Genomic DNA, 17,606 nt, shown 5'->3' with positions numbered 1-17,606 from the left:
GAAGCTACAGTTTATGTAGGAATAATGACTTTTTGGCGGGAACGCGAGGTGTGAAGTTGTGTGATTTGTTTTAATTTGTCTATTTAGTGTTTCTTCGGGTTTAAATGTGTAATAATAGTGGTTTATTAACTGTTTAATATCTGTGAAAGTGCACAAATGTGGGAAAATGAAACAAAGCCGCTGTACGTAACTTCTCGGTTTCCTCCAAAAAGTCCACTGAGATCTTAGTAAATGACCACCACCATTTTACTGAGATTATATTTCATTCCATATCATCTCATCTCATTTCATTTCACTCCATAATATCATTTTTCATAAAAATATGAATATAAATTAAAATAAGACATGACTTAAAGGTCTCAGTTACCAGGTCATAAAATCCATTACAAATAGGAATAATTCCAGCGCACCCTGGCGGCCGTAGATTACCATTCTCGAATATTTATAGTCTGTGGCATGTCACTTTTAACATCGAAAAAAGCCAGGATCGAAATTTTTGAGCGAGCCATAGTTTGTGGTGATAAAATTAATAATTTCAAGTAGATTAATTGTTGTAATTGATTTAACTAGTTAATATCAGTAAAATAAAGTTGTGAGTGATTGATATAAAATACAATTTAGGAACCAGAAGTACCGTAGAATTAAATAAAATTTCGCAACCTCAAAAAACTGTTCTGCTCACAGTAAACACAGTCGGTAGTCTGGCGCTCCGTTTACAACGGGATTTTTGAACGGATACGATTCATGTGTTTAATAAGGTCCTAAGTCTCCCATTTCGACAGTATTTCGGCATCGCTTTCTTTCCTCCCAGCATCCAAGTAAATGATCCTAATTGCGATCAGTTGCGACCAAACTCGACTCCAACCTGCACTTGCATTAGAAGCAGGTCAGACAACGCTACAACTAGTTTTTATAGCGGCTTAAAAAAATCCTTCACAGCGTGATTGAAAACGCAAACATAGTAACCTCTCGGTGAATTTTCAGTAGAGGCCATCAGGGATACTGGCTCTCCAGAAATAGAATAGAAGAAATCTAAGATTACAAAAAATGGAGCAGATAGCAGACGTGACGAAAAGGACTGAATTAAAAAATAAAAGTTAATCATGTGTTTATTCGGTGAAATATTTTTTGTAATCAATTTGGTGTTGAGCAATCATCACCAATAGACGCGGGCACCACCCTTTTTTTGGGATAAGGGACAAATCGGGTTGTGGCGGAATAGGGAGTGAATATCGCAATATAATTTCAAATGACAATCAGCTGTTCATCAATAAAAAAATGAATTTATTAAAAACAATGACAGGTTTCGCGAATGTTTGCTGACAGTAGAACCGTCTTGATATAGCCCTTCGACATAGTCAAAAATACGTTCATATTGTGGTACCTGCAGATATTTTCATAGGCTACTAAATGCTGCTAAAGAAGATATTCATTAATGAAATCAACATATTTAATTTTACTAGCGGTCCCCCAGAAGTCGAAATTTGACTATAAATAATTAAAATTATAAATTTGAACATTATTAAGGTTCTATTATCGAAGTCTATTTATTCTGCATATGAACCAGATTTCGCCAAGACTGCGAGACACTATAGACAAATAATATGTAAGACAAACAATATTAATCTATTCTCAATTTGACCACAGACTTTAACAATAAAAAACTTTAACAAAAGAGTGTAAATAAAAATATGTGTGTGTGTGTGTGTCAAATACACGGTAGTGTGTGTAATGTTTTTTTTATTGACTTAATGTATTTTTATACATTTTTTTTTAATATTAGTATACTGACTCCTTCTTTATATTCACTACAAGTGTGGGAAATTTCATACTCCTCCGGCTGCGCAATTTTCGTAAAAAAGGGTACAAAGTTTTTGCTTCACGTATTAGTTTAAAGCTTATTATCTTTTAAAACACAAACGTATATTTTTCCTTCATACGAAAATAGACTGATAAGTCGTACGCGCAGCATTTGACAGTAAAATACTTTTTTTACTTTATATACATATAAGAGTTTACGGCCCACTTAGTGTTAAGTGGCTACTGGAGTCTATAGACATTTATAACGTTAATGTAACCTCCCACCTTGAGACATGAGTTCTAAATTTTCGGTAGGCAGCGACTTGGCTCTGTCCTTGGCATTGCTGAAGTCCATGGGCGACGGTAACCACTCACCATCAGGTGGGCCGTATGCTCGTCTGCCTACAAAGGCAATAAAAAAAAAATAAAAAAAATTCGTAGTTTTACAGTACAACGGCTGCCCCATCCTTTAAACCGAAACGCATTACTGCTTCACGATAGAAATAGGCAGGATTGTGGTACCTACCGGTGTAGATTCACAGGACTATATAACTAAATAAAACATAACGCAAAAAAATTTACGGTTTAATCACGCGTTTGTAATGATTAATGATCAATAATAAAAACAATCTAAATAGTAAAAGTGTAATAGTTATAATTACTGTCTATGCTTCGAGAAAAGAACCAAAGAAAAATACAAATTATTTATTTTTGTTTTTTTAAGCACTTATGAGGAAGGGCAATTACACATATTATTATGTTTAAATAATACATCTCTTGTATCCTGTAGATTTATTCAACATAACATTTAGCTAACAAATCTCTTAATTTCATTACATAATTAACATCCCATGTATTGTACATAGAGGTAATTAGCAAAGTTGACCTTGCATTCCACTGTAACCACACCCGGGAGACATTCGAGGAATTCCGCAAACTAATTCCACGGCCACACACATATAGCAGACACTGAAATCTATGACGTATTCGCTTAGCTACTCTTGAATCGTAGAAAGGTTTAAAAACTAAAGAAAATGTTTATAAACAAGACAATCACTTTTAAGTATTCGTAAAGGATAAAACGTTCGGTGCATTCGTATGTAGCGATGCACCGGTGTTCTAATCCCGCAGGCGGGTACCGATTTTTCTAATGAAATACGTACTCAACAAATGTTCACGATTGTCTTCCACGGTGAAGGAAAAATATCGTGTAATAAAAATCATACCCGCAAAACTATAATTTGCGTAATCACTGGTGGTAGGACCTCTTGGGAGTCCGCACGGGTAGGTACCACCACCCCGCCTATTTCCGCCGTGAAGCAGTAATGCGTTTCGGTTCGAAGGGTGGGGTAGCCGTTGTAACTATACTGAGACCTTAGAACTTATATCTCAAGATGGGTGGCGCATTTACGTTGTAGATGTCTATGGGCTCCAAGAACCACTTAACATCAGGTGGGCTGTGAGCTCGTCCATCCATCTAAGCAATAAAAAATATATAAAAAAAGTAAAATTTGTAAGGTAATAACGAGAGAGTGCGTCTGCAAACCGATGCATTTAATTTTGAAGAGTAAGTTATTTTAATGAATGCAACTGAAACCTCGACCTAAAGTGAATAGCATTATTAACGTTGTCATTTCATTGCCCGTGGCTACCACATTCCGTCATTAACATAAGCACGGCGATTGCTTATAAGCATCTTCAAAGACTGGACACAATGGTCTAGCAACTGCCCGCCTGCATTAGTTTCCTGAAACTTCACCAGATGATAACACATGCTCGAAGTTCAAATTCTCTGCTCTCTCTTCTTCAACCCGCGTCCATCCAATGCTGAGTGTAGGTCTATTCATGTGGACTCCATTCTTTTCGGTCACTTGCCTTTCGTACTCTCAGCTATTTTAATCAGGTCGTCGATCCACCTCTTTGGTTTTCTGCTCTGCATGTTTTTTTTGCCCACCTGGTGTTAAGTGGTTACTGGAGCCCATAGACATCTACAACGCAAATGCGCCTACCACCGTCCTGCCCTTTTTCTGCCATGAAGCAGTAATGTGGGCAGCAGTTTGAAGGGTGGGGCAGCCGTTATAACTATACCTGAGACCTTAGAACTTATATCTCAAGTCGGGTGGCGCATTTACGTTTTAGATATCTATGGGCTCCAGAAACCACTTAACACCAGGTGGGCTGTGAGCTCGTCCACCCATCTAAGCAATAAATAAAAATTGCATTGGAATAATTATTATTCTACTCATCAAACTTGAGTGCATGGCTTAATGGATAAGACACGTAGGACTACGGCAGACGGAGGGTCGTCGTATCCCTTTGCGGGGGCACGGAGCGGGCCTCGGGGAAACCCCTCTGCCCGGGCTGAATCTCCCTATGTAGGGGCCAGGTATGGATTTTAAATTAAATGACGATAATTCGACTTATAACGTGTACTTTATTTTAAATAGTAAAAAATGCATTAAAAAATACTTTTACAAAAATTGCAATATAATGGCGTGTGCGCAATAGTGGGCATAGATTCCAGAGAGTAGACGCCGATGAGACGCCATAACGATATGGAGCGGTGGCGCGAAGATTTGAATCCTTAACATGCCCCCACGCGTTGAAAGCTCGACTTTCAACTGGAGACGTCATCTTCAGGCAGCAATGGAACAATGTTGCTAAAGGATCTTCGAACAACGCCATTTCTGGTTTTAATATCAGCAACTCTGGTTATCTGGTCAGTACCAGGATATACCTCGACAATGCGTCCCAATTTCCACTTCATGGGTGGAAGGTTTTCTTCCTTCAAAAGGACTAGGGTGCCAATTTTCAGGGAATACTGACATGATCGCCATTTTATACGCTGCTGGAGTTGGGCCACGTATTCCTTACACCATCGAGTCCAAAAATGCTGGCGTATCTGTTCAATCCTCTGATAACGTGTGAGTCTGGTAATAGGGTGTTCTTGAAAGTTCATTTCGGGCAGGGAAGTGAGAGGCCGGCCGATAAGGAAATGACCTGGCGTGAGTGGCGTTAAGTCTTCTGGGTCTGATGACAAAGGAGTTAGTGGTCGAGAGTTAAGGATCGCCTCAATCTGAACCAATGCTGTGGTGAGCTCCTCAAAGGTTAGGTTACAATTTCCCAGCACTCTATTTAAATGATGCTTGGTTGACTTAACACCTGCCTCCCAAAGACCTCCGAAATTAGGGCTGTACGCGGGAATAAAATGAAAATTTATGTTATCCTGTGCCGAATCAGCGGCCAAGGAATCACAATTGGCTTTGAGAAATTTCGATAGGTCATTATATGCGCCAACGAATGAGGTACCGTTGTCTGAAAATATGTCTCTAGGCTTTCCTCTACGCGATATAAATCTCCGTAACGCTAATAGATAGTTATTGCTCGTTAAGTTACCCACCAACTCTAAATGAACTGCCTTAGTAGTGAAGCACACAAAAATAGCAATGTACGACTTGATGAGTCTACAACCGCGACCAGTACGACTAGCGCAGGAAACGGGACCGGCATAGTCCACGCCTGCTGCACTTTCAAATGCGTAACCTCCAGGTTCGAGTCTCTGCTGCGGTAAGTTGCCCATTAACGGAGCGAATGACTTTCCTTTCATACGATTGCAACGCACACACTGACGGTAACATTTTTTCGCTAAATTACGACCGCCTATAGGCCAGTAGTTTTCTCTAATTGTGGCTAACAGGAGTTGAGGGCCTGCATGCATTAATCTTCTGTGTTCAAACTCAAACAATAACTTAGTGACATGATGTGTGGACTGTAATACGATAGGGTGTTTTTTCTCAAATGGAAAATTTGAATTATCCAATCGACCTCCGACGCGAATTAAGTTATCTTTATCTAAATAAACGTTAAATTTAATCAGCGGGCTTTTATTAGGGATTTTCTGTTTTCTTATCAATAAATCATACTCAGAGAACGATTTCATTTGCGAATGTCTCATAATCAAAACCTTAGCATTCTGCAATTCGTCAGCACTTAAATATTTATCATTACGTTTTGACCCTTTTTTTAAATTGTTTATAAATCGCAGCACGTACGCAACGGTGCGCAAAAGCCTTGAAAACCTTGAAAAGCGACTAAAATCTATGAGTTCGCGAGGGGCGTTGGATAATGTTAGTAATGAAACTTCGTTTCTAATCTCAGGTAACTTGTCACTGGCACATGGGTTAGTGGGCCAATGCGAGTCACTACGTTTTAAATAATCTGGACCATGCCACCATAACTTGTGAAACTGAAGAGAATCAATACTGACACCACGCGATATCAAATCAGCGGGATTCTCGTCAGTCGGGACATGTCTCCAAGTGCAGCTTCCAGTTTTATCTAAAATCTCTGCAATACGATTACGCACGAATGGCTGTAATTTAGATGGCAACATTTTTAGCCAGCCTAAAACAATGGTAGAATCTGACCAAAATATAACGCGGTTGATTTTAGCACGCAATGCAGTTACACATTTCTCATAAATTCGAGCACCAATCAACGCGCCGCAGAGTTCTAGTCGGGGTATAGTCGTTGGCTTTATGGGAGCAACCCGGCTCTTAGCGGTAAGTAGCTGAACTGAGACTGCATCGTCGTAGTCAATACTACGCACATAAACACAAGCACCATATGCACGCTCAGACGCGTCAGTAAAAATGTGTAACTCCAACTGGGAGTGAGAGTCACAAATGACACGTCGCGGTATGCGCAAGCTGCTCAAATGAGGCAGGCTGTGGACAGTTTCGATCCACGCCTGGTATATCTCTGAAGGCAGCTCCTCATCCCAAGATAAGCGTTGAAGCCACAACCTTTGTAAAATTAATTTCATCGAAATGATGAAAGGTGATAAGATCCCAAGTGGGTCAAATATTTGAGCTATGACAGAGAGGATGTCACGCTTTGTTTTTCCCTTAACAATGACAGGATTGACAGGAAAATGAAATTGGTCTGACTCTGAATCCCATCCGAGGCCAAGAGTCTTATTAGGTTCAGCATCTCCGAGTTTTAATTCAAGGGATGGTTGATGACTGGCTTGTGATAACAGTTGAGGTTCATTGGACTTCCATTTTCTCAGAGGCATGCAAGCTGATGCTAATTCAGCAGAAACTTGCTCACGGATGCGCAATGCTTCGCTGATGAAGTCACTTCCAGTCAACAAATCGTCGACATAAAAATCATGGATAATGATGTCCGCTATCGTGGGGTCCTTACATTCTATACCTATTTGTTTCAAACATCTACTAGCGAGATAGGGTGCGCTAGCAGTCCCATAACTGACTCTGTTTAAAGCATATGATTTGAGTGAATCGGACTCGTTTTCGCGCCAAATAATCTGTTGTAACGGTCTGTCCGCTTCATGCACGACGATCTGCCTATACATTTTCTCCACGTCAGCTACAAGAACATACTTGTGCTGCCGAAAACGTAAAAGAATTGACAGAAGATCGTCTTGCACCGTGGGTCCTATCATTTGAATGTCATTAAATGAAACCCTTGAGGAAGTAGGGCTGCTCGCATTAAATACGACGCGCAACTTAGTGGTCGTACTACATTCACGAAGGACACCATGATGTGGGATGAAGTAATGAGGCAACTCAATATTCGGTTTGCACTCTGACATGTGACCAAGATTTTTATACTCGCGCATAAATTCCCTGTACATTTTACTAAATGAATCATCACCTTTGAGTCGACGCTCCAAGGATAATAAGCAATGTTTAGCTCGCTGATAAGAACTTCCCAAAACGTCAGGCGCTTGTTTCAATGGGATTCTTACGCAAAACCGTCCGTCTGCGAGGCGAGTTGTATTTTTAACAAAATGTTCTTCACATAACTTCTCTTCAGGGAAATAATGATTTGACTGAGGACAGACTTCTTCAAGCTGCCAAAAACGCATGAGTTGGTTTTGGATGTCATCATTAAAATTATAAGAAGTCATAGAATCAACTTGAGTGACATTACATTTAATTTTACATGGCCAAGTCGATGTATGGCCGCTGGTTACTGGACCAGAGACTATCCAACCAAGTCTAGTCTCATAAAGAATCGGCTTGCCATCCCCTAATTTAATTCTTTGAGAACCCAAAATGTCCCAGAAAACATCAGCACCAATAATAAGATTGATGGCAGAAGGTAAGTAGTACTTGGGATCCGCTAGGCAAATATCTGAAGGAACCCTTAAACTTCTAACATCTATCCGACATCCAGGAACGTTATCAGTGATGGACGGCAGGATGAAACAACTTAGACAAGTTGAAAAGCTCTCATTTAAAGATTTGACTTGTACGCGACACATCTGACTAATATGTGATGTTATATTATTTATGCCTATGACAGACTTATTTATGCAATTAACTGGTAAATTCAATTGTTTATACAAATCCTCAGTCATGAGACACGAAGTGCTACCGCTGTCGAGTATCGCACGGGCGATGACCTCACGGTTATTGCTGTCATATAATTTCACTAACGCAGTAGATAATAGAACATCACACTGACCTTGACCTGAATTCTCATTAGTGGTCATCACGGTTCCCGAAAGTACGACGCTCGGATTGTGAGAACTGCTCGGAACCACAGAATGCTGAGACTTGATTGATTGACTCGACTCACTAGCATTGTTGCCGTTATCACAATCAGCTGACACCGATGCTGTCGACTGTCTCACGCCAAACTCGTTTACGTGTATGAGTGTGTGGTGTTTACGTTTGCAAACCTTACACCCTGACTTCTTACACGAGTTCGCATAGTGTCCACTACGAAAACAATTAAAACATATCTTATAATTGGGTAACAACTTGTACCGTGCTTCACTACTCAATGCGAGAAAGTTCGGACAATTATTTAAATAATGTTCACCATTACAGTTAGGGCATGGTTTCATTGGCGAATGATTTTTATAGTTGTTAGTAGTGGTCGAAGGATTATTGTTATTATAAGAACCACCTTGAACAGAAACCATAGTCTTAATTTTTGTTGCACATTTACTACTACCAGTTTTTTGAGCATTTTGTGACATTTCAATGGTCTCAATTAAATCAGCTCGATTATGCAAAAATTCTAAAAAGGAATCAAATTTAATAGTTTTATCTTTACCTTTTCCTAAATTACCCTTGTACTCTTCCCACTCACGGTAAGTTTTTGCATCTAATTTTTGTGTGACGATGTGAATTAAAAGTGTGTCCCAATGCGTTACTGGTTCTCCTAACGACTCAAGTGCGCGCAAGTTCTTATTGATTTGATCTATCAAACGTTTCAAATTGACAGATGACTCCTTTGTGATCGGGTCGATGTTAAATAAAGCAGCAACATGATTTTGTATTAATAAACGTTTGTTGTCAAACCGTTCACATAAGAGCTTCCATGCCACTAAATAATTGGTTGCGGAAAAATCAACAGATTGAATTACTACAGCAGCCGAACCCTCTAACGACGCCCTCAAGTAATGAAATTTGTTTACTTCATCGATATCATCATTGTTGTGAATTAAACTTGAGAATGTGTCGTGAAACTCCAACCATCGATCATATGAGCCTCCAAATTTGGGCAGCTGGATGGTAGGTAACTTAACAAGTCTATGATTAGCGCGTGAATGTGAAGCATTCGATGCGTTTTCAATCTTCTCATGTAGCCTTTGGTATGTATTTAGAATTTCATGTGCATGAGCGCATGTTTTATAATACTGAGTTTCAAACTCTGTTCTTTCAGCCATTTGTATATCCATGTTATCAGAGCTGCACTCTATTTTCAACTGTACCTCATCGTATAAGTGATATAAAGCTTCGATCTTACCAATGCGCAATTGTAACTCCCTGACCTCTGTGGCAGTGATCGTTGATTCATCTATTGTTTTCAGATGACTCGCGAACACTGTTAATCGACCTTTGATGCTGCTACGTTTCTTTATTAGTTCCTTTTGCTCAGTCATTTTTGGGAGACAGGTATGATCGGTCTAGAATCAATACAGGTAGCATATGTTTACTTATGTACTTTTATCAATTACATAAAATACATAGAAACAACTAATGATGAAATTACCTAACATCAAATACCTGATAATAATCACACAATGTTAAACAGCTGTTAAACGAGAAGCTCAGTAAAATAATGACAAATTAACATGTAAATAATAATGAATTTTGTGATTAAATTATAAATTGTACACGTTATTAACAATGAAGGATTAAATTACCATTTTGAGACAGAACAATGTGGGTACATAATATTTTATCAATAAATTTAAGTCGATGCAAAATGTTACAAAACTAATGATAAATCGGTCAAAATTGATGTTAGTTAAACAAGTTCGTTTCTTATTTAGATAATAGAACAAACAAATACGCATAAAATATTTAACTAACTAACCTGGGTTTATCTAACATCAAGCAATCGATGACATTGGTACTTATCTGTTTCACTGAACAAAGAATTGGTTTACTAACCTTACAATTACGTCGAAATAAGCCTAAAATACCTGATTAATTGAGTGTTGGGTTCAAATTATACAAAATAATCATTTAACAAAGGATTTCCAAACTTGAACTTTGAACTCTCGACCACTCTTCGATGGCGTGCAATCCCGTTCCATTAAATTTGCACTCCACGGCTTCAGTATTGTATGTAATCTTCTTTTTCAACAAAGTATGAGCTGGTAAGTATATCCATCCGGCTCGATCCAGGACCATGTAGGGGCCAGGTATGGATTTTAAATTAAATGACGATAATTCGACTTATAACGTGTACTTTATTTTAAATAGTAAAAAATGCATTAAAAAATACTTTTACAAAAATTGCAATATAATGGCGTGTGCGCAATAGTGGGCATAGATTCCAGAGAGTAGACGCCGATGAGACGCCATAACGATATGGAGCGGTGGCGCGAAGATTTGAATCCTTAACACCCTACCTAATGAGGCAGGGGTGATGCACTGCTGGCTGGTCTACTGCAGACTTGAGGTAGTGGTGGGTAGGACTTCCTTATTTATCTTCTCCTCTTCCGTCTACTCTTCTCTTCTTCTTTCTTCGTCTTCGTTCTTGGAGGCGGTCACTGCTCTCCTGCATGTTTTTTTTTTTTTTTAAATAAAAAATAAAATAAAATAAAAAATAAAAAATTACTACGGCAAAAACTCGTGTCTAGTTATAACATTCTCACTAAACCTAACTTAGTAGATGCTTAGTAATTTAGCTTAAAGCATTGTCCTATCAACTTTTTCTAAAAAAATAGGTAATATTTATTTCAGTACCTATTGGTGAAAATTTCATCACGAACTCTTGACTCGAACTACACGTTATATCAATTTTTTTTTATTACCCTTCTAGGCAGACGTGCATACGGCCCACCTGATGGTGAGTGGTCACCGTCGCCCATGGACTTCAGCAATGCCAGAGGCAGAGCCAAGCAGCTGCCTACCGCTTAATACTCTACACAAGCCTCTTTTAAAGAAGGACATGTCATAGCGCTCGGGAAACACCGTGGAGGGGAGCTCATTCAATGCAGTCTTATTAAAATTTTCCCGCGTATAAAATAATAAAATGTATACTCGAGTATGGCTTAACAATAAACAAATAACAGAACAGCGCTAACGAACGCTTAGACCTGTACAAATGTGCGTCCTTAGAATTCATATGTGTCGGTGCAAAGTACTCATTATTATCCACGATTACAGTCGCTCCGCCGACCTCTCGTGTGTAGTATTGGATTCAGTGTGGTACAAGGAACAAGCTCCAACTCTGTGCTGACAAAAGTGCTCGTGGGCTGGTTAGGCGTGCATTATTAGCATGTAGATAGGCCCTGGAACGAGCTAAAAGGTTTGGTTGGTCTTTACGCGTTAAGGTAAGGTGTTGTGTGATATATTAAAATATAATCACATATAATAAAATAATAAAATAACACGTGTGGCACTCGGAGACTGCCGCGGTAAAGCTATTGCATAGCATTTTTTATCAAGTTATGTAATTATAAATTGAAAATAATAATTTAATATTAAAACAATAATAAAACAAGTCCACGCTATGTAAACATTAATAAAAGCAAAACCTTAACTGTCCCCTTCACACTCATAAGCTAGACCGCGCGAGAGAGAGATGGGCAGACTTTTCATGATGCGCATGCAGTGTAACGTCACACCACGCGCTTATTCACAAACACTACACAAGCGCAACGTGTGAATGCGTTGAACGCGAGCTACATGGTAGGCCGAGTGAGGGGTGTAAGGTTTTTTTCGTTACGGAATCGCATGATTCGGTCGCCGCGATCAAGGCCCGCGATAAAAGCTATGCAATAGCTTAAAAACAAAATGCGTGAATAACGCAGGTATTATAGCAATATAAATATTTTATCTATATATTAATACGTGAAGCAAAAACTTTGTACCCCTTTTTAGGAAAATTTCGGGGACGGAAGAGTGTGAAATTTCCCACACTTATAGAGAATATAGAAAAGAAGTGCAGAATGTTAATATTTTTTTTAATCTATGCATAAAAAATACATTAAAATCAATAAAAAAACATTATACACACTACCATGCATTTGACACACACACGCATGCATACTATTTGTTTATTGTCAAAGTAATCTTATTGCTTATAGTCTGTGGTCAAATCGAGAGTAGACTAATTATTGTTTGCCTTTAGTAATATTTGTTTAAAGTGTAGTCTTGGCGAATCTGTGATTATAGAAGTTTAAGAGTATTTGATAATAGAATCATAATAGAGCACAAACTTATAGTTTCAATTAATTATAGTCTAATTTCGATTACTACTTAAGGGGCCACTAGTTATTTTAAAATTATGATCATTACACACCCACTTACAACTCGCTTATGTTGGCGTTAGGTTACAATAGATGGCGTTATACTTCTCGAGCGTTCTCGATTTTACTAGTTCTTTTGATATTCGTTTCTGCTATTCGACGTTAGATGGCGTTGGTCTTATCGGCGTAAATTTCGAATTTACGCCGAATTGTGAATGATTTATAATAGTATCACCAACGTCATGAAAATCTGACAGCCTTCCCGTTAAAATTTTGTTATCACCCCAAGTTTTTTAGCTTTATTTAAGGGATCATGGCCTTGTAAGAAAGCTTTAAGAAATAATCTGAAACAGGTTGGTCGACTAGAAGGCTCTACACGCTCTGCTTTGAAATTTCACCACCGCTAACACCATTACCGAATAAGAAAATTAGTACTGGTTTCTGGCTATGTTAAGTTATGTCCGTCTAGCTAGTGGAAGTCGCAAAAGAAAGCAGATTCGGGTCGCTTCTGAGCGTTCATTCTGCATGTTTATGCGGTATAATTTCATTCAGTAGTAGACGTCGTGCTACTAACACGCCTATACCAGCCCGGCCAGGAATTAAAAGACTGTTTAGGAGTTATTTTGGTAGTGGTCAATAATGGTTCAGGGCGTTATTGGAAGTGAGATAATTAAAAAACACAACTGGTTAATCGGAGCGTTTATTCGCGACTAAACTTAAAAAGTAAAAAGCAACGGAGCTTTCTGGCGCAGCAGCATGTTATGACTACGAACAAATTTGTTTACATATCAAATACGTTGAAATACGTACTCAACAAATGTTCACGATTGACTTCCACGGTGAAGGAATAACATCGTGTATTAGAAGTGAAACCCGCAAAATTATAATTTGCGTAATTACTGGTGGTAGGACCTCTTGTGAGTCCGCGCGGGTAGGTACCACCGCCTTGTCTATTTCTGCCGTGAAGCTGTAATGCGTTTCGGTTTGAAGGGTGGGGCAGCCGTTGTAACTATACTGAGACCTTACAACTTATATCTCAGGGTGGGTGGCGCATTTGCGTTGTAAATGTCTATGGGCTCCAGTAATCACTTAACACCAGGTGGGCTGTGAGCTCGTCCACCCATAAAAGCAATAAAAAAAGAAAAAACTGTGTTCCTACAACTAAAACTCTGCAGCTCTTATATCTTGGGCCCGATCTTCAGCAATAGACGGCTTGCGAAGCGTGCGTTTAATCAGCGCCCTGTGGATTGTCTAAGCAATATAACATCCTCCATGGAACTCGGCGTCGGTAAAAAATTAACTAATAATACTCGAGCTAAAAGCCTTTTCAGATTAATTGTGGTTTGTTTTGCGATGTTTTAGATTATTTACGACTTGTTAATGGACAACAAATATGGATGTTAAAAGTTGGAGAAATAATGCAACTTTGGGGATTCGTTTTAGGATAATTATTCGCAACATTTTGTGCTATTTTTACAAAAACTTTTATGAAAGCCGTCTATCACTTTCCTTGAGATAAAGATTGTCAATGGACCTTTGCTGTAGCAATAGGTGGTGATGGTTTTGTTTGCGGGATCGTAACTACTTTGGATAGGTCATGTGCCATCAACATCAATAAAGGAAGCGATGATTCTTTCTTCCTATTCGTACACTCTTGACAGAGTGGTCGTGGTCATGCATCAGTCGGATCCTGCGATACCGATGCTCTCGTGATGCGACGCCATGTGGCACGATGTTTCGCAGAGTGAGAGCAAACATTTATGTTGGAGTGAGTAACAGATTTTATGAGGTCGGTCCATCGTGTTGGAGATCGTCCGCGAGATAGGACGTATTAATCGCCTTCATATAGTGTTAGCGGCTACGACACTTTTATTTTATCGTAAAGCAATCAGAGGTTCGAAAATCGTTACTCCAATTAAACCTCGGGACCATTTCTCATAAAAGATAAGTTCCATCAATGTAGTTTTGATACACGTATGTGTTTTCAACGTCTTCAGAGATTCTTTAAATTTAATTAGTGTAGTTGCACTAATGAACCAGACGTTCGCTACTGCTTAGTGGGTCATTGACACCAAAAAGAAAATATTGCCGCCCGCCCTACTGTCTATATGAGGTCAAAATCTCAATTATGTTAAGGTAACGCCTACTATATACTTCCAATCAAAATATATAATTTATTCCGAGTTGTATATAAGTTTTTTTTCTCCTACCTATGCTGATAGCCTTGAGAGGCTATTTGAGCTTCTCCTTGAGCTCACGGGGCTCAAACCGGGTGTGTTGCTAACACTGGCCCTAGCAAAAGCAGTGCTTCGCAGAATCTACCACCGGATCGTTAACGCGACCCACTGAGAAGATCCGGCGAGAAACTCAGTGGACTGTGCCTATGGGCTAATTCACTCGTCAAGCTCTTCGTCGCAAGCGACGGGTTCGACGAGGACGTTACCGATGTTTGTGGTACCTAAAATCACCGTTAATGAATTGGGAGGATCCGTAATGACGTGTTTAGGGCGACGTCGACTGATTAGCATTCGGTCTACAGGATCGGGTATGTGATTCCCGGCGGCTACGACAAGAGGATTTTCATGTCGTGCCGCCTTTTCAATAGAAGATACAATTGTTTCCGTGCACTTATAAAAGATGGTGTTAACTGATTTAATTTTTGATAACTGAATACCCAACGATGAAAAGATTTCAAAACAAACATGAAACAACAATAAACTCACAATACAACAACAACAAATCACAAATTAGATACCGCTAATCAATTTGAGTGCCAATAATGGCATTCCATTTAGCTCTATTGGCGACGCACAGACGATAATCGCAACAATTGTCGATACAAAACGAGCATTTAGTGTCCATCTGAAATCTAAAAAGCTCGATTGAAACGGTAGAGATCAGTGAATATGACGGCAATAATAAATGTTAGTGTTGATACGTGACTGTGATAATTGGAACGAGTTGCAGCCATCATTGAAAACACAGTTACTTACGGCTTGATTTCGCTTTTATTTTACAGACCCTGCAACAAATCGTCTTTTCGCATTGAAAGTGTACAATTTCAAAAATATTCTAAATTGAGTCACTATGCGAAATCATTTGGTATCACCAGTATTTTTCTCATAAATACTGTCAAAAGAGCATAGTTTAGTTTTAGTTTTTTTTTTTTAGTTTACCTATGTTTTGACTACCATTATCAAAATTAATAGATAATTTTATCGTACTTTCAAATACAGATAGTGTAACTGACAAAAAAAAAAAAAACGTTACAAACATGATTAATATTAAAAAAATGTATCACATATTAAACCTTTAAAACACTCTCATGTAAAATTAGTATGTCTTGAGATTATACAGTTTTAATGCGAGAAGACGAAATGTGGTTTTATATTTATCTACATACATATTACGAGTAGACAATTTTATGAAATGAATGAATTTGAATTTTTTTTATTATCCTGGTTGATTATATCAGGATATTTGACATAGTTAATATTACTAGTGGTCCCCCGGTAGTCGAAATTCAATCATAATTAATTTAAAATATAAGTTTGTACACTATTAGGATTATATTTGTCAAAAACTATTTATTATTATACTTCTATAATCACAGATTTCGCTAAGACTACACTTTAGACAAATGTTAATAAAGACAAACAATAATTTTAATCTATTCTCAATTAGACCACAGATTATAACCAATAAGAAAAGTTTGACAGTAAACAAATAGTATACGCATGCGTGTGTGTGCAATTACACGGTAGTGTGTTTAAAGTTTTTTTTATTGATTTGCTAATGTATTTTTATGCAAAAAAAATAAAATAACATTCTGCACTCCTTCTCTACATTCTCTACAAGTGTGGGAAATTTCATACTCCTCCGTAGGCGCAATTTTCGTAAAAAGTGGTACAAAGTTTTTACTTCACGTAATCTATACTAATATTATAAAGAGGAAAGATTTGTTTGTTTGTTTGTTTCGAATAGGCTCCGAAACTACTGGACCGATTTGAAAAATTCTTTTTCCATTAGAAGCCGACATTGTCCCTGATGAACATTGGCTACTTTTTTTAAATTTTTTTTTTATTTGTTTTTTTTGATTTCATGTGTGTTTTAATGTTTCCGAAGCGAAGCGAGGGCGGGTCGCTAGTGTATTAATATGTAGATAACCATCGTACCTTGATACGTGCGCAAATTTTCAAGATAATCAAATGTCTTGAAATCGATCAAAATTGGACTAAAACATTAAGAAACATAGATACATATTATTATATAGACAGTCAAGCGAATAGAAGTTTTAAAAATTTACATCTTATATTGTTATGTTATTTACTCTGGCGTACTGAAGAACATTGACTATAAATTTAAATTTGATTTAAATTCAATACTTTTCATCGAAGGCAACCTTTCTTCCTCTTTGTCGTGGCTTAGGCTACTGAAGGCATCTAAACTGTCTTAACCGACAATTAGATAAAACCTACATGTCTATTCGCAGCAATAATGATCTCAGTCGTCGAATGAAGTCGTTGTGGCCTACAGGATAAGACGTCCGGTACATTCATATTGAGCGATGCAACGGTGTTCGAATCCCGCAGGCGGGTACCAATTTTTTTAATGAAATACGTACTCAGCAAATGTTCACAATTGACTTCCACAGTGAAAGAATAACATCTACACTAATATTATAAAGCTGAAGAGTTTGTTTGTTTGAACGCGCTAATCTCAGGAACTACTGGTCCGATAAAAAAATATATTTCAGTGTTAGATAGCACATTTATCGCGAAAGGCTATAGGCGATATAACATCACGCTAATGCAAGCGGGGCACCAATAAAGAATGTTTCAAAATTGGGGTTTTAATTCTTTTTGAGAGCTTCCACTGCCTGCGCTGCGGAAACGGTTAAAGTTTCGCTAAAATAATGTAAAAGAGAATTGTTCCCCTTTAAAAGATCTAAAAAAAAGTATGAAGGTTTGCTCACTATAACGTTTTTTTTTATGTTAAACAAATTTGTTCCAAAAAAAAAGCATTATTTGTGAAGGTGTTTTTATAAAGATGATATTAA

At 38.1% G+C, this 17,606-nt stretch overlaps 1 protein-coding gene across 3 annotated transcripts; it reads right to left on the bottom strand.

Annotated features, from left to right (window-relative positions):
* Positions 1-4,214: 4,214 nt before the first annotated feature.
* LOC114249129 (uncharacterized) lies at positions 4,215-10,860 on the bottom strand. Of its 3 annotated transcripts, none has more exons than XM_089727935.1 (2): positions 10,162-10,860; positions 4,215-9,748 (listed from the first exon to the last, which is right to left on the bottom strand). In XM_089727935.1, exon 2 carries the CDS (start codon positions 9,722-9,724, stop codon positions 4,418-4,420), a length of 5,307 nt encoding a protein of 1,768 aa, XP_089584061.1. In that variant the 5' UTR covers positions 9,725-9,748; positions 10,162-10,860; the 3' UTR covers positions 4,215-4,417. The 3 variants fall into 3 exon arrangements, with proteins under 3 accessions (XP_089584061.1, XP_089584062.1, XP_089584063.1); XM_089727936.1 differs by having other exon boundaries at positions 10,239-10,860; XM_089727937.1 differs by having other exon boundaries at positions 10,271-10,860.
* Positions 10,861-17,606: the final 6,746 nt, after the last annotated feature.

The sequence above is a fragment of the Bombyx mandarina genome, chromosome 05 (genome assembly GCF_030267445.1).
Source record: "Bombyx mandarina strain Sakado chromosome 05, ASM3026744v2".
In the NCBI taxonomy this organism is placed as follows: Eukaryota; Metazoa; Arthropoda; class Insecta; order Lepidoptera; family Bombycidae; genus Bombyx; species Bombyx mandarina.
This window is presented reverse-complemented; position numbering and strand designations above follow the sequence as displayed.